This window comes from Papilio polytes, unplaced genomic scaffold, assembly GCF_000836215.1.
Source record: "Papilio polytes unplaced genomic scaffold, Ppol_1.0 DF824047.1, whole genome shotgun sequence".
In the NCBI taxonomy this organism is placed as follows: domain Eukaryota; kingdom Metazoa; phylum Arthropoda; class Insecta; order Lepidoptera; family Papilionidae; genus Papilio; species Papilio polytes.
In genome coordinates this window covers 3838212-3863914 of record NW_013525157.1, presented here as the reverse complement: position 1 = coordinate 3863914, position 25703 = coordinate 3838212, and the positions used below count along the sequence as shown (strand labels likewise).

At 40.0% G+C, this 25703-nt stretch overlaps 1 protein-coding gene across 1 annotated transcript in view; it reads left to right on the top strand.

Moving 5' to 3' along the window:
* The window catches only part of LOC106100349 (insulin-like receptor), a 58978-nt gene that overhangs the window by 28763 nt on the left and 4512 nt on the right, over nucleotides 1-25703 (top strand). The window contains exons 3-25 of the mRNA XM_013279174.1: nucleotides 13411-13585; nucleotides 13665-13776; nucleotides 13902-14036; nucleotides 14974-15109; nucleotides 15418-15596; nucleotides 15976-16122; nucleotides 16649-16808; nucleotides 17401-17545; nucleotides 17876-18096; nucleotides 18494-18668; nucleotides 19030-19262; nucleotides 19689-19865; nucleotides 20413-20648; nucleotides 20926-21082; nucleotides 21850-22044; nucleotides 22388-22542; nucleotides 23047-23214; nucleotides 23817-24059; nucleotides 24137-24225; nucleotides 24379-24607; nucleotides 24950-25168; nucleotides 25244-25324; nucleotides 25619-25698. Coding sequence (XP_013134628.1) covers nucleotides 13411-13585; nucleotides 13665-13776; nucleotides 13902-14036; nucleotides 14974-15109; nucleotides 15418-15596; nucleotides 15976-16122; nucleotides 16649-16808; nucleotides 17401-17545; nucleotides 17876-18096; nucleotides 18494-18668; nucleotides 19030-19262; nucleotides 19689-19865; nucleotides 20413-20648; nucleotides 20926-21082; nucleotides 21850-22044; nucleotides 22388-22542; nucleotides 23047-23214; nucleotides 23817-24059; nucleotides 24137-24225; nucleotides 24379-24607; nucleotides 24950-25168; nucleotides 25244-25324; nucleotides 25619-25698 — 3847 coding nt within the window. The remainder of the gene's footprint in view (nucleotides 1-13410; nucleotides 13586-13664; nucleotides 13777-13901; nucleotides 14037-14973; nucleotides 15110-15417; nucleotides 15597-15975; nucleotides 16123-16648; nucleotides 16809-17400; nucleotides 17546-17875; nucleotides 18097-18493; nucleotides 18669-19029; nucleotides 19263-19688; nucleotides 19866-20412; nucleotides 20649-20925; nucleotides 21083-21849; nucleotides 22045-22387; nucleotides 22543-23046; nucleotides 23215-23816; nucleotides 24060-24136; nucleotides 24226-24378; nucleotides 24608-24949; nucleotides 25169-25243; nucleotides 25325-25618; nucleotides 25699-25703) is intronic.

The window sequence follows — 25703 nt, the reverse complement described above, 5'->3', positions numbered from 1 at the left end:
CACACAAACACAAATACGGCGCTTTGTCATCGCGACCGTCACCGCTGTTTTCACGCATTCTACTACGTCTACGTAAATTCGCCTGAAATCTCTGCGCTTCTGATCATATAAGGAGTGGACGTAATGTTACGTCTCTTGTAAGGTGGTAGAGGCAACTTTAACACTCACAGTTCTATTCTTTTAACCGTTCAATTAATTTAATCAATCAATCAATTAAAATCAAAGTTCCATTAACAATTTTTAGCAGGAATCTTTAACGTACATTGTACATTGTACATTGTAAAAAACGGACTATCTGACGGCAAAATTGCCGTCAGATAGTCCGTTCAATACTGATCATTGATAACTGTTTCAAATACTTGATAATTATTAAAGGTGACAAGATCACGTAACTCGCAAATTGCTGTTACTTTTTTTAAGTTTTTGCAGTCCACTGATATTTTTTCTGAAACAGTTTTAAATTGCAACAGCGACTAATAAGTCGGATTCCAAGCTACACAATTAGCTCAGTAAAACTCGTACAGAGTTCAATATCGCTAGTGTTGTAACATTGTAATCGTTTGTATAGTACGTTTGTGCATCGCAATTACTTACGCAAGTGTTGTTTTAATTAATGCCACTATGGTCCCGCCATGTGGCGATGCGTAGTAAAATTATCACGCGATCGCGTAACTTGTAAGAGTGGAAAAGCGTCACCCGCCGTTTATCGATTAATGATCTGTTGTAACTTGAATATACCAATATTTTGACATGTACTTGAATGTTTTATAGTAAAAAATGTGTTTAGAAAGTTATTATTTTGCAATCCAGAATATTAAAATATATATAATTCCTGTTAAGAAACTTATCTATACCAATATAAAAAACCGTAAACACACACTACTTTGTGGCGTAGGATGTCAGCTATCAAAGCATATTTTCGAATAATTCTTTCTTTAATATAAGCCCTACACTCACGACACACTTCAGGCTATATATTTTCATGCAATTAAACTTAGAGGAACAACTGGAAAAATAACTTTATGTGAGAAAGGGACCATAAAATACAAGCTGCCAACACTAAGGAAGCAAGGTTATTATGGTAACGATAATTTTGACATTTGCAAACAAGATTTTTACAAATGTAAACAATAAAATAAAGTTTTGCAATTCCATACGGATGTAGCCGCACGGGAACTACTAGTAAAATTTATAAAGAAGAAGTTGCTTACAAGTATTTGGTTTAGTAAGGTGTACTGTAAGCTGCAAGTGGCTCATGAGACGTCGGTTAGATAAAGTAAAAGCAAACTCGAGAGGGCGAGGGACCGGCGCGGGATGGTCGCGCTCGCTAGTCGTGAGGTGAGAGGCAGGGGGCGGCTCGCCGGCCGCATTCCGCGCCGCGACCTAGCCGCCGACCTAGCGCTCCCGCCGCCCCGCATCGCCGCGTCGCGTCGCGTCGCGCCCTACACATGTAGCCCGCAAAGACGATATCATCAATCTCCTACATATGGGCTGAGACGCCTCTTCCGCATAATTTTGTGTTAAGTTCATTCGTTGGAAATTATTACACCACCAACATCTTCACAGTCTAAGTGTTATGTACTTTGTCTTTAGACTAATTGTAGTAAGCACGAGGAATTGAGACTAAACTAACTTTTTAAATCTCTGTTAGATCTAGAAATGATGAAACAAATTAAAATATTTTTAGACTACGCGACCAGGAGAGATAAAATCTCTTTAAAGGGGCTAAAATTGAAAAAACCAATTGAAACTCGATTTAAATTTGTACAATGCACCGCAAAATTGAATGCACGATAAGCTAAGCGGTCTAGGAATGCCGCGAGCGTGGGGTCCGCCATAGCCGGCAGCGCGGTGCCTCCGCGAACCCCTCTCTCTCTTCTCGCTTCCGGGTCGATGACCGTGCGCCGCGACCTTGAAGCACCGCACGGACACTAGCCCTTTTCACGTCGGAAATTTACATGTTTTAGTTTCGCACCTATGACTGATAAATTGTGTTGTCGATGTTGTATAAGTTTAATGAGGAATTATTGGAATGGCGTCGTCGGAGCCGGTGAGCGGCCCCATGAGTCACGCGGGCGCGGCGAGGTGCAGCGGGGGCGACGCGCACGTAAACAACCGGAGCCGCGTCCTAGAGGCCGCCGCCGCCCGCCGCCGCCCGCCGCCCGGCGCGCACACCACACACCGGTGCCTCTCTCAGCAATCTTGCTCCGCCGCGTTCCAAAGCTTAGATAAAAATTACTTTTGCGCTCGTCATGCAATGGAATGACCGTCCAAGACAAACACATTTTGATTTACTCGATTCACATGACATGATTTCTAAACACCCACATCAAAACTTTATATAACCGTCAAACCCAGATATCACGTGTTCATATAAGACAATGTGCCTAGCGAATTGATAATCTGATATACCCAATAATTGCAATTTAGTACATAGCAAATTAAGTATTCTTGCAAAACATTCCCTCTAATTGAAAATGTACTCCAAGATGTATTGATGGTTATGAATGTTCTTTTTCGTATCAACGATTTTTTAATATCCGTGCATAGAAAAGTTTAAAAGAGCAGGGTTATACAAACCTTGGGTATTTTAATTGTATTTGGAGTAACTCGGCCAAAAACATTTAATTTGTGCTGTTAACTTGTTGGCGGCCTTACCATTCATAAGTTGCGCACACACCTGTGGGAATTTGTTCGGTTGTACGCAGCGATCCATCATATTGTCACCTTTTAGCGTACTACCGTGCAATTGTTACACGTACTTGTAAGGTGTGAATGAAATTACAATGGACTCGTCGAATTCATAATAAACGTACGATCGATGACTACGAATCTAACGAATCGATGTCGGTTACATATCGCTAACGGTAATTTATTGCTCGAATGAGAAATATCGGTTACAATATTACTATTAAAAATAATGTTATAGGTCCCGTTTAAAACTTCCGATTCTAGAAACAAACCAGCAATTCATGTTTAAATTAACAGACATCTCAAGAGATCGTCTTGAAAGGGGTCTTGGTAATATGACGAAATTAAAAAGAATTTACCGAATCGTGACTCTCAAACTCCTTATAGTATTTCCTGACTGAAAAAGATTGACTTGTGCTTTGCGTTTTAAGAGAAATAATGCAATTCGGTAGACGATTGTTTTGATTTTAATAAATGAGAGTTGGCATAAGATTGACGGGCATAGGAATAGACGTGGGTGACACGTGTCGCATTTTTTTCTAGAATCGAGGTCGTTGTCAAAACCCAGTTGTAGCTACTCTGCATAATTATTTGCTTTATTCTAAGATAAGTCAATTATAATCAAGAGTCGTAATTTATTTATTTATTTATTTATTTATTTATTTATTAAGATAAACCAACAGGACAAAATTATAACACATACATTTTTACACAATTCAATAAGTAACATATAATACAGATAATTTGTCCTAATTATAGGTTTACACGACATACATAGAAAAATAACAACAACAACAACAGTAACAACAGTAGACAGTATATGTTTTTATCTTTTTTTTTTTTTATTTATTTTGTTGAACCCAAAAAGTAAAAATTAAATTTAAGTGATAACCTCACGTAGATATTTTTTAAATGTTGGCCATTTGTTGGAGAAGATGTCGATTATAGGGCTTTTATCTCTGGCTCCTTTGACGCACGCACAAGAGTTATGCAAAGCATTGTATGTGGCCATTAGCCGATTTATAGGTAAGTAAAGACCCAAGTTTGTTCTGGCTGCCTTAGTGACAAAAGGGTGATATTTTTTGTGTCGCGGTAGCCTGGAGGGCACAGAGATAGATAATTTAGAGAGCGTAACAGGGGTGTTAGTATAACTATTTATAAGTTTGTACAGGAACATGGCGTCGAGCTGTTTTCTTCGGTGATAAAGGGATTCCATACGAAAGTGCTTCAAACGATCTTCATAACACGAGAGTTTATTCCCTAAGTTGCCGCTGAACGATAGATGCACTAGAAATCTTTTCTGAACCCTCTCTAAACGTTTAATATATGTATCGTAGTGCGGGTTCCACACAACGCTGCAGTACTCCAGGCAGCTGCGAACCAGTGACGAGTAAATACTTATTTTGGTGCGAGCATTTTTGAATTCTTTACAGTTTCTTAATACAAAGCCTAAAATTTTAAAGCATTTTTTAGTTACATTATCAATATGAACGTTAAATTGCAGCTTATTATCTAGTGTTACACCTAAGTCATTAATATGGTCAGCAACTTTGAGTAAAGTTCCGTTTATATGATAGGTGTGAGAAAAAGACGTTTTTGTTCTTGAAAAACGAACCATGGAACATTTGCTTACATTTAACGTCATGGCATTGCATTGACACCACTGAGATAAGCGGTCAAGATCATTCTGCAATAGTGATCCGTCTGTAACTGAGTTGACTTCCCTGTAGAACTTTAGATCGTCCGCGTACATAAGAACTCTGGAGTTACGAAAACAGTTGGTAACATCATTGAGAAATATATTAAACAACAATGGACCTAAATGGGAGCCTTGTGGTACGCCTGAAGACGCAGTAAACGACTTAGATTTGTGTCCTCCTATTAAGACTACCGACGTTCTATTACGGAGATAGGACTTGAACCAATGCAACAAGGTCCCAGCTATACCGACTAACTCGAGCTTAATCAGAAGTATATTGTGATTTACTCTATCGAAAGCCTTACTGAGGTCCGTGTATATTACATCAAAGGAGTTACCAGCGTCAACACCCTCAGCAAGGTCATCGACGAAGGATATCAAATTGGTTAAAGTGGATCGCCCTTTAAAGAAGCCATGTTGTTCCGGAGCAATCAGCTGTTTCAGATGCCACGATAGTGTTGGATACATGACCTGTTCGAACACTTTAGAAAAAATTGTGAGTAGTGATATAGGTCTATAATTACCAACGCAGCTGGCATCGCCGCTTTTTAAAAGAGGAATAACTAAAGCATCTTTCCAAGCTGCTGGAAAAACTCCAGTGGTAAGGGACTTATTAAAGATTAAACATAGAGGGGAAGCCAACTCATTAGCACAGTTGACGACAAATACAGCCGGTATACCGTCGGAGCCGGCTCTTATAATTAATATTAAACATCGGTTTAATGTCTAATTTAAAGAGATTAGCGATTTTTTTTATATGCGAGTGATTTCTTCTTAATTTCGCATTAAACCATTCTTCAGTCTTATGTGAAAATAGATACAAAATCGCATTTTAACTATTTAATCTTTTATAGGCTTACCATCTGTGTCTCCCGCGTTAATGCGTCGTTGCTGGGAATCGGTCCGCGGCTTGACAGGCAGGTCACGCGCGCCCTCCGCACTACTTTTATTACATTCTCCGAATAAAGGTCCGACGGAAAGCCCCCTAATCTTACACAACCTTCTTGTATACCTATTTTATGGTTACGATATTATTCAAGTGATGTTCTTCTATGGAGTGTATCTTAATTACATTAAGCTAGGTTTTACTAACTGGCAAAAAGGCTAAAGTTTCTCTAGCCACTAAATTCCTAATTTGATTTTCAATATAGAAAAATTATACATTTCATTATTATTACAATTTCCTGCCCTATCATTGTCAATATAAAAACGTGATTGGGCTCTTTCTTTTTGCAAGTTGACAACAATGGGAGATGGTTAGTTGTTTGTAAGCATTTGCGCCAAATAAGTTTTATAAAATCTCTATTTATGATATAACCATGTATACGTTTACACTAGCAATCACAAAATAGTATGTTTTATGTATTTGACATTTTAGCGTCCTATCTGGACGACAACGTTTAGTTCTTCCGTGACCAATTTTCCATTAGTACTTCGACATCAAGTTGGCTCGTTTCACGATCGTGACCCGAATGTTGTTACCTTTTCTTCTTTATTACAATATTATCATAATTTGATAACGTCTTTAGGTTTTGATTCTGTTATCTAACATCATCATCCTCCTTATCCTACTCCCGTAGCATCGGCGCAACAGGTTTTTGTCCTCCAAATAACTCATTATACGTCTTCTCAGTCATCACTCCCTTTTTGATCATGTCACCTTTCACGCAATCCATCCATCTCTCTAGGTCTACCTCTACCGGTGTACCCTTCCACACTCGTTACTAACGTTCTCCTTGTAACATGCGATTCATCCCTCCTCATAACATGCCCATACCATGCTAACCTTTTACTCCTAACCTTATCTACCACTGGGGCTACTCTCAAACTTCATCTAATAAACTTATTTCATATTTTATCTAATAAGTATCGTAAACATTTCAGTAGTTGATAGTTTATTGTCCATATTTAGTATAGTACAGATAGTTTAATGTAACATTTAATAATTGTGACGTCATTGGAACAATGAAATCACCGACATCAATTTGTAGATTTAATAATAATTGATCAGTCTCTGGTGCGCGATTGTTTCTCAGTATTGGCATATACTTGTGCATGTATAACGTTGTTAGGATATTTGAATATCAAATATTATTTTATTTTATTTATGCTTATACGAGTATATGATACAAGCAGGTAATGTTTGTTTTTGAAAACTGCAATAGTAATGTGTTCAGTGATTAAGTCCGTGAATGCAACATCTATTCGATTGTTTTCTATGTTTGTACGTTTGCCTATGAATCGGATTTTTGTATTTGGTCTTATTTGTCGAAAAAAGAACTTGCCAGTCATAAACTTATTTCAAATCGTTTTCTTACATACGACATGAAAAATTATCCTCAGTTATAAATAAATCGACAACCTTATCGCTTGTTGTGTGGCTTTTTAATATAAGCAAGTTGCTATGCGATACCGTCCATTATTTCAATAAAGCTGAACGATAATTTGATTTCAGTTCAATGCTGTGACAATGGTGCCGTTACAAATGTATCGCTTCTGATTACATTACACACGGATAAACGTATGCCGTGGTTAACTATATACTACCTACATTTATATTAAAGTTACAATGTTATCTCAAGTTAAACGATCCAAAACACACTATATTACATAATTTAACAATACATTGTAACAATATTTTCAAATACGATTTCATAATTGTGTGTGAAATAACTTTTAACCGCGACTTCGTCCACACAAAAAGTAGCCTATAATATGCCCATCTATATTAGCTACCCTTTGGTGAAAGTCTGGTCGAAATTGGCCCAGCCGTTTCAGAGAACCCGGAACAAACGCGGCTTGTGGAGGGACGGACAGACAGACAAAAATTCTTTAAATGCGATTTTCGTTATCAGTAACGCAAATACATCATCTTCCCGAAATTTGGAATTTTTCTTTTGATATTACAGGTATTCCAATTTTATTATATGTATAGATTAAAAAAAAAAAGAAACGCATAAAATTACGATAAATAAATAGATGATGGATTAGTACCATGGTTGCCATGAAAACTAAGGCAATCTTGATTCTATAATCAAATCCCTTTTTGTTGTACAGAAATGTTAGTCATATTGAGTACACTCTTGATATTCCACCAGTAACAAATACAAATTTATTTTTATTTTAATATACGTTACTCAGAGCTGTCTAGTGCACATAAATACATTTTACAAGCTCCTTAACGACACTCAATTATCAAAATGAACAAAAGAAAGCACAAGGGAAAGCTACAGTCATGCCGCTGCATCAGCCCGGCGGCCTTGGTAATCTCGAACTATGTTACAAGACTTTTTACTCACCTTTAAAAGACATTGTCAAAGAATGGTGATAAACCTTCCACGCAAAATTCGCTCTAGCCATGTAGTTGCCGAAACTATAGCTCCTATTACCAGTCCTTTTTTCCAAAATGATTGTGGACACCGACTTAGACTTAGTAATGGATTTAAGTTACTAATAGGAAGTTTACAGCGTATAAATATTCTCCATTTCATTTGCTAAGAGGCGATTTCGAAAGCAAAACTGTTGAAGCCACGTCTTTGACGAAAGAAAATAAAAATGTGATTCTCATCGTGAAAATTACATTATTGTTCCAAGTTGACATGTTGTCTTGGCTAATAGAAGTTTCTAGAATCGATAGATCAATGATCTGTAACTGAAGAAGTGATCAGTTGAATTTTAATGGGTTCGTGGAAGTGCGTGCGTATTTGCCATGGCACAAACACGAGCCGGTTAACGCGGCGAATCTCGTTCACTGCCAATTACGTATGTCCTTGCGTTCAGATACATATTCATATTTGAAAGCATAATTATATTTAGATTACTAATGTAAATTGAAAAAAAAAAAACAATTGCAGGATTTTTTGTAGATTTTACTGTAGTATATTTAAGCGAAAAGCGATGTGAATTAAATGAAAATTTCCTGTAGACCGTACTCCAGTCGTTCCGCGATCGGTTTGCGGCGATGTTGACGCGAACATTCGCCTCCGCGCCGGACATTGCGTAACTTGTTTTGCTACGCAGTACCATTCCAACGCTACTTACCTACGAGCATAGCATCGATACCCACATCTATAACCATTATGTTTTTAACGTTTTAATTGGCCGCGCGCCTTCAGTCGGTCAAAACAAACTCTCGTAATCGTCCGCTGCCCATGTCTAGTCTTTAAAAACACTACAGCCGCCTGTGATGAATTATCATTCCAATACATTTAATTGACAAATTGCTGAGACATTATGATGAAGTAATAAGTACACAAAAAACGTAATAAACACAACGTTTCTTTGTTCAATAATAATTCTAAAGCAGTTTACATTGTTTTTATGATAACTATTAATAGTGTCCGTGAATGTTTTATGTTTCCTGTACCTACCACATACTTGCATAATAACTTGTCATTCGAATTCACATTTCGTACTACAACATATATTTGCTGTAAGTTTAGACCTAGAAGTTATAAGTAAGCAAGTATCTAAACGTTCAAACTGTTATAATAAAAAATATTTAAATGTTAGTGATAGTTACTGGACATAACTTCGGCAATAATGACATTGAATAGTTCATAGGCGTAGTAAAACTTTTGACTCACATTCTTATGCTGGTCACACACGTTAGTGCTTTTATTATAGCCTTTTTATACGTTACGTTATTAATGTCGCATTGTCACATTAAAAACTGAACGAGAAGTAAGATCGTTGTCAGAATTTAAAATTATATCAGGTAACCGTTGCATTTGAGAGGTAACGGTTTATGACCGCTCGGCATGGGCGACGCCGCGTTTGCGGGCGGATGTAGAAAAAAAATACAACGTAGGTAATTTACATTGGTCGTACGTGTCGGGCGATAGCGGGCGCGGGACCTGTGAATGAACATCGACAACAACAAACGTAACGTGAACGGCGCGGTGCGATGCGGTGCGAGTGGCCATTGATATCTTCATTCAGCGACCGGAAACATAAATCAGCGCCGCCCTGGACTATGCGGCGTGCAACTCGTGTTTGTCATCTTCAACTCCTTTGTTTACCTTGAATTTTTGACCTTCAACCTATCTACCGCCGCTGGAACATAATTACTATGGCAGGCAATCACACCTGACACACTTGCCACTTCCAAATTTACACGCTACTTATTCTAGTTTAAACTTGAAACTTTTAATATTTAATTAGCAAAATATCATAACTTTATTTCATTCAATTATAGATAAAAAATTATATTGAACGTTATTACATATATGACCATGTATAGTACAGTTGTGTGTTTCATCCTACAATACAAGCTACACGGAAGGCATGAGAGACAATAATAAAAATCTAACTGAATCTGGGAGATTCGTCATAGTATACGCAGTAAGATGAGGCGAGGCTGCGAGCACGCGGTACGGCGGCGAGACGTCTCCGCAAGCCGGATATCCGGGTCCGCGCGGTTTGCGATCCGCGACGCGTAGGCGGCGCTGCACTGCTCGGGTCCAATGGAATAACGCCAATGAGCGCCAGACGAGCGCGGCTCTATTTGCAGTGAAAGTGCAACTGAGTCACGCTCGATATCAGAAATAGAGCTGCGCTGGCGCTGCCGCCGCTGCAACGGCACACCGGACTGTTTTGTACGCATTAATGGACAGAACGCGCCGTTTACGTAACAAACTGTCCAGTTATATGGCCACTCTCGTCTGGTAAAGTCATCAATGTTCTAACTTCAAATGTCTAAAATACATAATAAATTCTGCGGTTAAGATAAGTTTTGCAATGTCTTGAAATCTGTAGTACAAACTCACCCAATGAATAGGTAAAATTGTTAACGTAATTGTTTGATTAATTATATAAGTAGCCTACGATTATGATAATGTAAATATTAATCGGCACAACAATACAAAAATTATGAGATCATAATGTAAAAAACGTTGTCACGGAAGAAGACTGTTTACCTGCAAGAAAAATAACTATTGCTTCCTTGTATTTGCACATAATGGTCGAGTTAATAGAAATATGCAGTTGTTGGGGTAATCACACTTAAAAATAAGTGGGAAAACATCGAAAAAAAAAAAACATATGGTTGGTCAATGGAAAAAATTGTCTACAATTCTCTTAGTAGATAAGTGCACTCAAATGGTTTGGTACCTCTGGTTGGTACATAAGTATAGTAGAGCCGTGAGATCTAAATGGGAATAGAACACAAAATAAACGAACTATTCAAATTACTCGCTCGAGATGTACAAAGTCGTTGTGCATGCATCATTGCATACTGTACCTGTAATGACGCAACCTGTTTATCCGACGAGCAACCAACGAGCGAGCTCAATGACTATAATTTTACTAAATTATCGTAAACGTAAAAGCTACGCGGCGTCAACCATTAATAAAGAGACGACTCTCGTACCATGAAACGACTTGCTTATTCCCACGTCGCCTTGAACTTTCAAGCTCGTTCTAGTGTTATACGAATTTGCGCTTTTACGACAGGCATCCGTTTGGTTCGGCGACGGGTCTGGCTGCGTGGTACGGGGGCGGGGTGTGCGGGCGGGCGGCGCGGAGGCTGTAGTAGCGACGTAGTAAGGCGTGGCGGGGCGATGCCGCGCGGACTCCGCTCGATATATTGTGTTTGCAGTACAATCTTAACACCATAGTGATGGATGTTTGTATCGATATTGTGACATTACTTATCTAATGAACACTGAAATGTAGTCTATTACTGAAATAAGAGAACTAAAATAAAGTTTGTTATTCTAGTTACGAGTTTTACGATTATTTACTAGAATAACTTAACATCACCAACATGCCACATTGAAAACCTACACATTCACAATATATATAGTTGTGCTATTTAAACTACACCGCAAGAACGTAGATAAATTTAATAAAAGTTTACAAAGAAACATCGACATCGAGTGCGTTGTAGCCCATACCTGTGTGGAGTACTATAATAACATTCCATTGCCTATAAATACTTGCTCAAGTGTAGCAAAGTGAGGGTAAGGGGGGGGGGGGACTGCGCTATGCGACTGAGTTCATTTGCATTGCATAGAGCTGCACTATTATGGCGCGTCTGAAGCCAATGTTTGTAGTGGGCACTAGGCGCGCTGTTTTCATTGGCGGCAAAATGTTACCACAGGTTTCCAGTTTCTATTGCCGTAATATGTATAAGAAACATATTGTTATTTTCAAGGAGAGAGGATGATAATAAGTTTCGTATAAATGTCTTTTAGCAATGGAAGCCGACGGTTACTCAAAGTTTAACTGTATTTGGGTGTAAACAGATTTTTATAATTAGGTAGTTTAAATTATGTACCCGATTGAAATTTCAAATTGAGCTACATTTGCACTACCGAAACATGGTTTTTTAATTTTTCTCTCAATAAAGAAACTGAATTATGCTCAAATAAAGGATTTATAATTAAATTATACCAGATAAATACAATGTTGAGCCTTAATTAAGTTTAATTACTAAGGCTCTTATGAATTGTAATAAACAAAGTTAATTACTGGCAACGAGCAGTAGAAACGAAGAGTTTATTGTTTTTGTTTACGTTGGACGCCATTTTTAGTAATGGCCGCGTGGTTTGCAAACGTACGTCGCGGCGCGGTGGATCGGCGCGCATGCGCTAATGTTCTCTCTATGGACGCACTGTGTTGTGCGTACTGCGTACTGCGTAGAAACGCACTTCCGATACTACGCAGTAGGGTGACCTTGCCTCGTACTTCACTCCCTTTACCTTGTACTACTCGAATTTCTATTACAAATGTTGACATAAACATTGTTAGGAAAACAACTTGGTAATGTTATTATGCTCTATACCTTATTGTACTTTTGTTATTTATTATTATTATAATTTCAACAAACACGTCTATGATATAGCATCATAACGTAATTATTGGTCTATGCCATATATCATCAATTTTATTAAAAACAAATGAGTACCTTTGGAGAATAAGACTAACTTGCTTGTTCTATAACACTGATTTAACTACTCTATTGGATAAAGTTCTATAAAGATGAGAGATTTTTTTATGTTTTTTTTTATCTTCCGTTCATAATTGTGGTATACTGGATGGATGGATACTTATGGTCTGAAATACACGAAATGAGGAGTCAATTCGTGCGTATATAAGATCTTAAGTAAAATATATTAACAGTAGCATTAAGCTAGCATGTGGTCCCCCAACAATTGCTATGCGGGAGATCATTAGCGAATAATCGAGTGCGCACGAAGGGGATAACAAAATAATCATTTGTAATTGAGGAACGTGCCGGCGCGTGCCTGATGCGAGGCCGGCTTGCTGTTTACGAGAACCAATTTACGTGCAGCCCGTATACACATTGATTGATCATTTCGTTGTTAGTTCACACTTTGTTGACAACAATGTTATTAACTTCTTACGGCTAAGTATTGAAACGACATTTCAGTATGTAGCATGGTCTTGATGATAAGACCACGCTTTAACTTAAATTTTCATTACAATATTGGCAGATTGTAACCCGCTTTTCAGAACGGATCTCAAACAGAGATTCGTTTCAAAATTCGGCCGTTAGAATGTATGCTCATTGTAAAAGCTTTTCTAAATTATAAAGATGTGCTTGACGAGAAAGTGTAAAGATGAAGATTAGATTCTTGGAAGTACAGTTTATTTCTACTAATAAATGAGCACTAGAAATATGTCTATGAAAATACATCAAATCACTCTTGAAAGACTTAAAAGTGGTACTATAATGTTTTGAAACGTTTTTCCACGAACTAATGTTGCATTGGGGGACTGTTACGCAAATCACGATGTTTCTTTGAAGTAAAATTCCTGAAAGCGTTACAAATAGCTTATAACAAATGCAGCTTTCAAAATATTTTCAACAATAATTTAATATTCAGTTTTAAACATACAAATGTTATGTAAATATTTTCGATGATATCTTCTATTATACGTAGGCCTACGTCAAGTTTGTGGCAAACATCGGTTTCAAATTGTGGTTGTAACTTTGACCAAAATACGTTACATTGTACAACTTTTTCTAATTTATTTTTTAAATTTCGTTGCAGTATGCCCGTCACTAGACATACGGAACAATGCGGACCAGATGATGAAGCTGCGCGGCTGCCGCGTGATCGAGGGCCACCTCAGCATCGTGGTCATCGAACACCCGTCTTCCAACGCCTACGACAACATGAGCTTCCCAGAACTAAGAGAAGTTACAGGATACATTACTATATATAGGTAATCTCAATAAATTTATGGATAGATATAATTAAGTAAAATGAAAAATAACAGACTAAAACGATTTTTATATTTGCAGATTGATGGGCGTGCGCAACCTCGGCAACCTGTTCCCAAACCTTTCAGTGGTGCGCGGCATGCAACTCTTCAAGGATTATGCCATTGTTGTCTTCGATTGTCAAGATCTTGAGGTGAGAAATTTTTTTTATCTACAGTTGTACATTGTTCAACTGGTTTTAATATTCTTTTGGGCTTATTAATTCTTTGGGTTGCGGACGTGAGCGTTATGTGTTAGTAAAGGTTTCCGCTGTGACAGTCGCTGGGGCTGCGGTCGCTGACGCGGGTGGAGCGTGGCGGCGTGCGCATCCAGCAGAACGACCAGCTCTGCTACACCAACACTGTCGACTGGTCGCGCATCGTGGCTGACGGCGACGACAACATCTTGATCCGGGTAAGGTGGGGCAGTTCTCATTCATACATTTCTTACACTAAACAATCATGATACTGATATTTTAAATCGAACTAAAATTTCTTATCTCTACTATTTATTGTAATTTTGATGTACGTGTTGTGTTAAAAACAAGTTTGATATTTTCTTTATATTAATAAAATTTGGAGTGGTGGAAAGTGCAACTCGCGATAAAAACATCCTCGAGGCCGCGGCCCCAACTAGTTTGTTCGCAACCTTATATTGGCGGGAAACCGCAGTGACGCTATTGACCACATGCCGTCGCGTTCGCTTCGTGCTGATAACCGGTCAACGGTAGCCCTGCCCTACGCTATTTCTATATTTTTTATTTGTTTATGAAATAACAAATATTATTTATATAAGTCAATTTGCTCTTTGACAATACTCGTTAAAAAATTGTAGATTTGTAGTTAAATCAGGCCTTTATAATTTCACAACGCATGTCTACAGGCAATTTAGGCGAATTACTAACAAAAACGCAAACCATTGCTAAATAACAAAACGTAATACCTAGAAACGATAACATCAGTACACAGTGCAGCAGTACGTTGCAATTGGTTCGTGGCTAGTGTCGCATAATTCCAACATTGCACCTAAAAACTAATTTCCTGCAAAAGGCTTGAACTTAGTTTTTATACTGCAGTGAATAGTGTACATAACGTATGTATAACAAGACTTAAATGTTGTACTCCAAGTAAACTATACTTGTAGCCAATGTTGTGTTGTTTTGTGCACTTCAACTGCTTTAATAAACCTATCGGAAACAGTAAAACTTATTGTTTATCAAACATTTGCTAGCCCTTAAATGATTATCCGAATTACCGCATACACACAAACACAAATACAAAATATCATATGTGTTAAAATGTGCAGAAATGGATGATAGAATGTTTTAATCTTAGGTTATTATGTTATGTAGTCGAACTACGACACGCGACTGTGCGGCCTGTGCCCCAGCCCGCAGGGGCACAAGGAGGACACGCAGAAGGACTCCCAATGCCCCACCGACAGCTCCGGCCGCCCTCTCTGCTGGGACAACCAGCACTGCCAAAAGAGTAAGCTTATATACCATCTGGACGTTTCATCTTCTATCATCACCATTTGTTCTGCGATGTTTTAGTGGTATTACTAGGTTTTTATCATAGGATGCTATACGACTATTGTCAACGAACTGCAGACATAAGTATTTCTATGATTTACGTGTTCTTAGATGAAAAAAATTAATTAAATACTGATTTCGGCTCCTAGCGCCTTTAAAAGGAAGGACCAACAATCAGTAAATTGGTCATGTGTGAGCTTTGTAGTATAATAAGATTAGTTATTATTGTTTTTCATATAGTTAACGGTTACTCAATACATGTAGCATGTCCGAGCTCCTGCGGGGGGCGGTCGTGCACACGCAACGGTACTTGCTGCAACGTGACCTGCCTGGGAGGCTGCGACGGGCCGCTGGCGCGCGACTGCCACGTCTGCGCCAACTACTCCCTCGGCTACGGCGAGAACCGCACCTGCGTCACCTCCTGCCCCGCAAACACCTACCGGGTAACTACCATTTATAAACGAGTGATCCACATAAATTCGTCGAGAAAGCGAAGCGATCGTTGCCCAGAGTCATCCGCAATTTCAGATGCTTTGCTTTCCCTTCATCAACGGAGAAGGAGACGCACATAAAGAGGATATTTCCTCTTCCTATGCGTCTCATCCATCGTCAAATCCATTTTTCCTATCCATCCCGGACTCCAGCACCTCACTTATCAGACGAAACGCAGCATTGTTTCCACTTCACGGCTGGTCTTTGTTTTTGTTCATAACTAAACCAAGAAAATGTAACTGGTGTCATCATCATTTCTTATCCTACTCCTACTCCCGTAGGGTTAAACCTGACTGGTTTGTATATGGGTTTACTTTATCCCGTGTGCAGCTGTCGCGGCGCTGCGTGACGGAGCAGGAGTGCCGCGCGATGCCGCCGCCGCAGCCCGCGGAGTCCAACCAGCCGCCGCCCAACATCCGCGCCTACAAGATCCTCAACAACACCTGCGTCTACATGTGCCCCAACGACTATATGGAGGTACCCAACTTCTACCCGCGCTCTCAAATACGCACAAAATGTAACATCAAAGTAATGTAACTTAGTGTCTTATCCATTCGTAATTATTTCAACAACTTGTTCTATCTATACTAATATTATAAAGAGGAAAACTTTGTTTGATTGTAATGCATAGGCCTAAAAAACTACTATGCCGATTTTAAACATACTTTCACCATTAGTAAGGTAATTGATCTGTGAGCAACAAAGGCTATATTTTCTTTTCTTTATTATTATTTTTAAATTTCACGCGAAAGGAGTCGCGGGAAAAACTTAGTATCTTCTTATATTACAAATGCAAAAGTTTGGATGGATGGATGTTAGAGTAACCTCAACTAATGAACGGAAGAAAATGAAAAATGATGAAATTTGGCATAGATGTAGAGAATTATCTGGAAGAACACTACTTACTTTTTTATATTTGACTAAAGCCCGGTCACCCTACCTTAGGGTAGGCTCCGAGGGTGTCAGTGGGGACATATAGTGATGTCATATGTGACTGCGGCAGGTGGGCGACGTACACAACGGCACGTGCAGGCCGTGCCTGCCGGCGGGCTGCGTGCGCGAGTGCAACGGCGGCCGCGTGGACTCCGTGGCGGCCGCGGAGCACTTCCGCGGCTGCACGCGCATCAAGGGCACGCTCGAGATCACGCTCAGAGCTAGCGGCGGCAAGTACACTTGATACATTCACCAAAACCCCACCAAAAATTGTCTTTACCTTGCAATCTTTGACTGTACAGTACATTGCAAACGAAACAAACTCTAGCTTTACCTGACAATAACTATATAGATAGCAGTGAATTGAAAACTATATAATTTTGGAAGTCAGTTATGAAAAAAGTAGTCTTGTATCACTAAACGACTTTTTTTCGTATAGATACGTTTATAACCTGCGTTACATTGGTTTTTGTTCCGTTCGTTTTAAAATATTCAAACGATTGTAGCCTTTAAGGTGAAACACCGCCAGTTTCCACGACCATTGAGTAGATATGTGACATTTGGGAATACTCCAAACCGTCACCGCGCTCTGTCCCCACGTGGTGACATATGAGAATAAATAGTTTCATCCGTCCCAGCTTTTGCGACGGGGGTTGGAACTTATTATATTTCATAAAGGTTCAATCTGTCACCTTATTGGTGATGGCGGGGTTAAAAGGTGGGACGGGTGAAACATTATTCTCACGTGGGGATAGAGCGGGGTGACGGTTGGGAATAATCCTACTTTTGCGATGTTTTTAACTCATTGACATGTGTGTGCAGGTAACACGATATCAGTTCTGGAATCTTCCCTGGGTGAGATCCGCGAGATCGACGGCAGCCTGAAGGTGGTCCGCTCGTACCCGCTGGTCTCCCTCATGTTCCTCAAGAAGCTGCGCCGCATCGGAGGACATAACACCGATGCTAAGTGAGTCTGTAATATCCCACACTAATATCTATTTGACTTGTATATACTTATTTAAAATTTTATTTTGTAGTCTATAATAAAATAAAAAAAAGTGTAATCACACACTTTATGTAGAATGTTAGCAATTATAGCATATTTTTTAATAATACTTTTTTAAATAAAATCTCCAACACTTACAACTTACCTAGCACATAGCGTGCTATATGTATATTTTCACGAAATATTATTTAGGGGATGGATAAATCAAAGTTTTTTTTTATATATATAAAATGTAAAGACAGCAACAAAAATTTCCTGTACCTTTAAATTACTAAGTTAATATTGTTACAGAACACCGAGTTTGTACATCTCGAACAACCCTAACCTGGAGATGTTGTGGGACTGGTCGGTGCACAAGCCGATAGAGATAACGCGAGGGAAGCTGTACATCCACTTCAACTCCAAGCTGTGCTACAACCACATCCTGGAGCTGAGGAACATGACGCGCGACCCCATCTCCACCTTCGACACTATTGAGGTCTCCGCAGAGAGTAATGGCGATCAGGCATCCTGTGAGTTACAGTCAATATTAGTTTTATCAAATACAAAGGAATTAAAACCCTCGGTCGTAACGATTTTGTTGAAATAAATATGTTAAAGAATAAAACGATGTTTCTCCGTTTAAATATTGAATTTATTTGTAAAAGAAAAAACAATAATTCTGAACTAAACATTATGACAGAGAATATTTTAAATTAAGAACAGAAATTCCAAGGAGTATTTCAACAGACATATTGTTTTAATTGCATTGAGTTTGCATATCTCTCTACTATATCTCTACAACTATACATGTTTTTAATCAGTGAAAACCGACTGTTACAGTTTGACAGATGCACATTGTACATACTAGTGCTAGCCAGGATTACCTACAAACATAAACATTAGTTTGTTTCCGTTGTTCTTTGTTAGGTTTCCAAGACGTGCTGGAGCTGAAGGTGAGCACGCTGAAGCAGCGCGCGGCGCTGCTCACGTGGCGGATGTACTGCGCCATGGACATCCGCAACATCCTCGGATACTCCATATACTACATCGCCGCAGAACACAACGTCACCCTCTACGGACAGCGCGACGCCTGCTCCGACACGTTAGATACACTTTTATTTATTTACGAGCTGTTGCCCGCAAAAATTGTTCGCGTGGAATTTAAAAAAAATGGTTGTCTATAACATTCCCGCGTGCATCTGCTTTTTACCAGCTACCTTCCAGTCCCGTCCAAATCGGTCCACCCGTTTTAGAGATAGCAGTCTGGTCGCCATTCTGACAGCGCGGAATTAAAAAAAAGTAGCCTATAATATGGCCGTCCATGTCAGCTACCCTTCAGTGAAAGTCTGGTCGAAATCGGCCCAGCCGTTTCAGAGATTACCCGGAACGCGGCTTGTGGACAGACAGACAAAAAAATTGTTAAATGCAATTTTCATTATTTAAAAAAATCTTTTTTCTCTTAGGTGGAGTGTGAAAGACATACCGATAGACAACGCGCGGTTCACCGATAATAAGACGACGCCGATCGCTTTGAACGGGCTGCGCGACCCTTGCGAGGACATGCAGCCCTTCTTCTCCCCCATCTCACCCCTCGTGCCCTTCAGGCGCTACGCCGCTTACGTCAAGACCTACACCACCAAGCAGGACAAGAAGGGCGCGCAGAGCCCCATCATATACTTTAAGACCTTGCCCGATTGTAAGTATTTACACTACTTTGTACACAAAATACACTGAACTTGGCGTTGCGGAAACTATAGATCTTTTTAGATCTACTATAGCTACCATTAATTCAAAGTATTTTTATATCTATTTTATATGTATCGGATATAAAATAGATATAAAAATGCTTTGAATTCCTTTCCTCTATGAGAGACTACCTCAAAGGTAGAGGAAGACCGAAGGTAGTATGGATGGACTGTGCGAATGAGAATATGTTTAAGAAGGGCGAAAAGGCGGATAGAAATATATGGAAGCAGCACACGCACATACTGTGCCGACTTTCTATAGGAATAAGGGCAAGATGATGATGATTCTCTACGAGTTGGCAGTCCATTCCTATCCCCTAGCTACCATATTGTGTTTAGTTGATTTTAGTTTTGGGTAATAAATGAATGAATTGCAGCTCCCAGCCCGCCGCTGGGGCTGACAGTGGAGCTGCGCACGCCGCACTCCGTGCAGATCAAGTGGCAGCCGCCCGCGCTGCCCAACGGCACCATATCGCTCTACCACGTCGAGATACAGGCCAACAGCTACAACAGGCGCACCATCCTCGCAGACAACCTCAACTACTGCAGCAACCGTACGTATACTGATGTGTCTACTACCGCAGTTGTGTCAATTAACTATTTCTTACTAGCTTTAGTCCGCGACTCAGTGCGCATGGAATAAAAAACCAAGTAGTCTATGTTTTACCAGACAATCTATGACAAATTTCATGGAGATCCTTTCAGTAGTTTGAGGTACAAACTCTAATAAACACTTACTAAGATGGTATTACAGAATATTTACAGCCGGAGGCCTAATTTTAATCCTATTTCCTTTCCACCCTTTTCTTAAGGGAAAAGGATGGGAGGGAAAAGTGGATTTGACGGTGGAGGAGACGCATCGGAAGGGGAAATGTCCTCTTTATGTGCATCTCCTCCTCCGTCAATTAGGATAGGCAACGCATCTGCAATTGCGGATGTTTATGGGCAGCGGTCGCTTTCCATTTCGGTGGATTCAGGTGGCCGCTTGCTCATTTTCCACCTCGTATTATAAAAAAAAATATTAGGAGTTACTAAGCCGTGTCAATAAAATAATTAAAAAAAAAACAATTCCTGATGCTAATCATATGTAATTTTTTACAGCGAGTGCCTTATCCAATATGATAACGGTACGCAACGAGGAGGTGGCGGAGGGCGGGGAGGGTGCGGGGGGCGCGGCGGAGGGCGAGGCGGGCGGGAAGGGGGCGGGTGCGGGTGTGGGGGCGGGCGAGGTGGGCGGCACGTGCGCCTGCGCGCCCACGCCTAACGAGCGGTTCACGTCGCGCGCGGAGCAGGAGCGCATTGACAGCATCGACTTTGAGAACTTCATACAGAACCATGTAAGAACTAATACATCCTTCTAAATTGTATGATTTAACTAGCTTTCGACAGCGTATAATTAGAAAAAAAAATCAAAATTAGTAGTAGTAATACTAAGTGTTCTTCCAGACTATGTCTATATCTATGCCAAATTTCATCGCAATCCGCTTAACAATTTAGGCCACAAACTCTGAGAAACATCTATCTATCCAACTTTCGCATTTATGATATTAGTGAGATTACAAAGAATAGTGATTATTAAAAAATATTTTTAACATTATTTGTTCTCTCTTCTAGGTTTACATACGTAATGAAAAAGTTAAAACTCAAAAATCGGGCGGCGGCAAAGTGAAGCGGGCTATAGAGAAAGAAATAAACAGCATGTTGGTCATCTTGAGCGGATATAACAAACCGAAACAAGGCTTGAAGTACTACAACTCTACCGACACTGAAGGTATGTTACCTAGTACTGTCACTTCCAACTTTACTAAATCACCTCATTATTATAAACAATTTCTGCTAATACTGTCTCTGCTTACCCTCATTACGCTTTTATCATCCCTCATCAATGCCAACATTATTTCAGTCAAATGCGGCATCCAGTCTAAAGCTTGCATCATAAAGGACCATACTACAGGTTACTGAATTTTTATACCGCGGACAGCGGCTACAGCCGTGGGCATCGCCAGACGATAATCTAGGCTAGATCTAGTCGGAGCAGTATTGTTAATATCCTCTTATTGGACGTAGTTTTCTATATTATATTTTTGGAGAGCAGTTATCCCCTCTGGCGACGCCCATGGTTACAACATGACATTATATGTACAAAAAAGCATGTTATCGCTAGTACTTAACTCAGACCTTGGTGTGGCAATAAAACATCCTAATAACTGTAACTTTGACTTTTGTGCGAATGAAATCCATTGCTTTGCATGTTTTCTTTGTTGTAGTAGACTTGTTCGGTGTTGTTTTGAATTTAATTACAAAATAATGTGACGAATATTCATCTTATTGTAAGTCAAGAACAGAGGGATATATATTACTATGATAACGTTTTATTGGTAAATTTCGCAGCATTTGTTGCACGAAAGAACCATCGACAGGTATAGCACCCCCACTACATATTCATAGACGCAAAGTGGAAGTATCTCTCTATTTTGAAGATAGAGTGAGCCAAAATTCATTTTCAAGTCTCTAAAAAAACTATCATAACATGTTTAGGATACGTAAAGTCGCTGTACTTCGAGCTGGATGGCAGCGCGCGGTCGCTGGTGGTGGAGGAGATGCGGCACTACACCTGGTACACCGTCAACCTGTGGGCCTGCCGCCAGAAGCAGGGCTACGAGCCTGAGGACAACTACGACAAGACTTGGTGCTCCGGACGCACGTTTAACACCTTCCGGACATTAGGGCTGCGTAAGTATGCATAACTAGCTTTCGCCCGCGACTCCGTCCGCGTGGAATTTAAAAAAAAGTGGGTACCTTATGTATTCTTCCAGACTATCCTCTACATCTATGCCAAATTTTATAGAGATAGCTTCAGCCGTTTAGGCTACAAACTCTAACAAATATCCATCCATCCATCTAAACTTTCTCATTTTTAATATATACATATACATAAAAACATAATTGTGGTGGGGAATATAATTGTAAAAAGGGAATATTCGATATTAAGGAATCCCAATTAATTTTTGTCAAAATATTTAATGCCATTGTATTTGCAACGTAGGCGTAGTTAAAATTCCGTTTCTTTCGTCAGCAAACGCCGACGTGGTTCAGGATGTCCGTGTGGAAGTGATAACATCAAACAAGACGCTGCCGGAACTGAATGTAACTTGGAAGCCGCCGGACAACCCGAATGGATTCGCAATAGCTTACTTCGTGCAGCACTCGCGGATCGTGGACAACAATCAAGTAAGATTTATGCCTTATTTAAAAAAAATCAAATGTCTTTTTAATGAATTCAAATAATGTCGAAGTTCTAACATCATGGATATTAAAAATATCAACCTTTCATGACAGAGGAAAAATTGTATAATTTTGTAGATATATAAATTACCTATAATACTATATACTTAATTTGAGTTATGTTTAATGTAGAATACTTGTTCCTGATAGACTGAAACGTTGCGTCTTCCGATTCTCTAGTGAATGGCGTCAATTTCAAAATAGCCAAAAAGTGATTCACGGGGTTCAGAACTTCAACGACGATATGTTTTACAGCTTTTTTATTTTATTTATTACTTTTGCACAAATAATACAACAGGAAGCTACAATTAAGTTATTTTTAGACTTGCGTAAGGGCGGCCTTATCGCTAAAAGCGACAAGAGAAGCAAGACAAACATACCCCTTGTATGTTATATTATTTAATTTTGTGTGCAACGTGAATGTTATTAGTATAAATATGTGTTACGTAGGCGCAGGACGTGGGGCTGCAGCGCTGCATCACGGCGACGGACTACGAGGCGAACGGGCGCGGCTACACGCTGCGCAACATGGCGCCCGGCAACTACAGCGTGCGCGTCACGCCCGTCACCGTCAGCGGCGCCGGCAACGTCTCCGCGCTCGTCTACGTCTTCATACCGGTACCACACACGCTACGTCACTTCACCCTTTCTACCTACATCATACACATTTAACGACTTGGTTTTAACGTAGATTAAAATTTCGTTTTATCTTCTAAAACTGATTATATTAATACTAGCTGTTCCATTTACATTTTTACATTTGTCAAATTTTAAATTTGCCTTCTTTATGTTGGCAGCTTGTAGTTTATGGTCCCTTTCCCACATTAAGGTTTTTCCAATTTACTCCCTAAGTTTAAAAGCGTGAAAATTGGTACACTAAAACGTGTCGTAAATGTAGAGCGTTTTATTAAAGAAATAATTAGTCAAATATCTGCTGTGATTGCTGGCTACGCCACACAGTAGTGGGTGTTTAGCTTTATTATATTAGTATAGATTTGTACATTACAATAACAATTTGTTTACAAAATGTAGTTAAGAACAGTTATATGACGAGGGCGCTATAGCGTCAATTGGTCCCTGCACCCCGCGCCCCTCTGCATCTGGCCTTCCTCGCGATCGGTCTGCATCGTAGAGTGTTTATTATTAACTACGTCGCATTCCATAGGCCAAAACTAAAACTTGTTGTGTATCTAGTTGTATAAATGTGTACGTGTCGTCAGGACCGCGACTCGGAGGCGGGGTTCCTGTGGGCGTGGGGCGTGGCGGCGGGCGCGCTGCTGCTGGTGCTGCTGTCGGGCGGCGCGTGGTACGCCCGCCGCGCGCTGCCCTCGCACGAGGGCAACAAGCTCTTCGCCACCGTCAACCCCGAGTACGTGTCCACAGTCTACGTGCCCGACGAGTGGGAGCTGCCGCGCTCCAGCATCGAGTTCATACGCGAACTGGGACAGGGCTCCTTTGGAATGGTAAGAAATAATACTGAATAAATCAAATAAATCCCTATTTCAATACTATCTTAATTAAATTGTATTAATATTTTCAGGTATATGAAGGTATCGCTAAAAGCATAGAAAAAGGTAAACCGGAAACTCGATGCGCTGTGAAAACTGTAAATGAACATGCCACTGACAGGTAATGTGTTTTTCACGTTTTTATTTCATATTTAAATTTTATTAGTTTCATTATTTAGGTCAAAGTTGTCATTTGTTTTTTGTTGATAACTTTGTGTTTAATGATGAAAAAAGGTTATCATTTTGACTAAATTGAGAGTATGTTTTTGTACAGGGAGCGCATCGAGTTCCTGAACGAGGCGTCAGTGATGAAGGCTTTCGACACTTACCACGTGGTGCGGCTGCTGGGCGTGGTGTCGCGCGGACAGCCCACGCTCGTCGTCATGGAGCTGATGGAGTGCGGAGACCTCAAGACCTACCTGCGCTCGCACCGGCCTGATGCTGACTCCTCGCTGCCCAAGAAGGACGACGGCGCCCCGCCCACGCTGCAGAACATACTGCAGGTAACACACAACACTGAACACCGATACTAGCGACTGCAACATTCATACAAGTTGTTGTTTAATTTCGATAGATGCAAATTAGGAAATCGTCGTTGAAATTCTTACACTACGTTTGCCAAAAATAGCAGCTTTTCATGAAAAAGAAAATACTGCATAATTTTCTAAAGATACTATACTAATACTCTGTTATTCTGAATTATAGTTATTTTTAATGTAAAATACGTGTTTCTGTTAGACTGAAACGATGCGTCTTCCTATTCTATGGCTAATGGCATCAAAATGTCAAAATAGCCAAAAAGTGAGTTAACGTGTTGGAAGTTCAAGGACGATATACGATTGTAGATGGCGATAGAGATAGCGGACGGCATGGCGTACCTGTCCGCCAAGAAGTACGTGCACCGCGACCTGGCGGCGCGCAACTGCATGGTCGCCGGAGACCTCACCGTCAAGGTCGGCGACTTCGGCATGACCAGAGACATCTACGAGACGGACTACTACCGCAAGGGCACCAAGGGCCTGCTGCCCGTGCGCTGGATGAGCCCCGAGAGCCTCAAGGACGGGGTTAATACTTTGAAATCTCAATATAACTTCAACTAAGGCACTATTTTTATTATATGCGTTATAATTGAATTACAGGTGTTTTCAAGTAACAGTGACGTATGGAGTTACGGTGTCGTGTTGTGGGAAATGGCGACGCTCGCGATGCAACCCTATCAGGTATTAACACTACATAGCCTCGAATGCAAGTCGCCGATCCCTTGCATTTTTTTTCACATGATCCATTTAATTTATTGTGTTGAAATAAATTGCCAATACGTGTCATTAAATAATATTTGTTTTATTTTGAGCCACTGTTTAGTTTATTTTATAACAAAAGATCGAGCTTATAATTTTGTAAAAAGTTTTTTTAACATAGTACCTTTCAAAGAAGTTAAAAAATGTTGTTCACTATGTCTAGTTTATATATTAGTTTAATGTTTTTGCATGTCATTGAAGTGTGGTGTGTGGTAGGGTTTATCAAACGAGCAAGTGGTGCGGTACGTGGTGGAGGGCGGAGTGATGGAGCGGCCGGAGCACTGCCCCGACCGGCTGTACG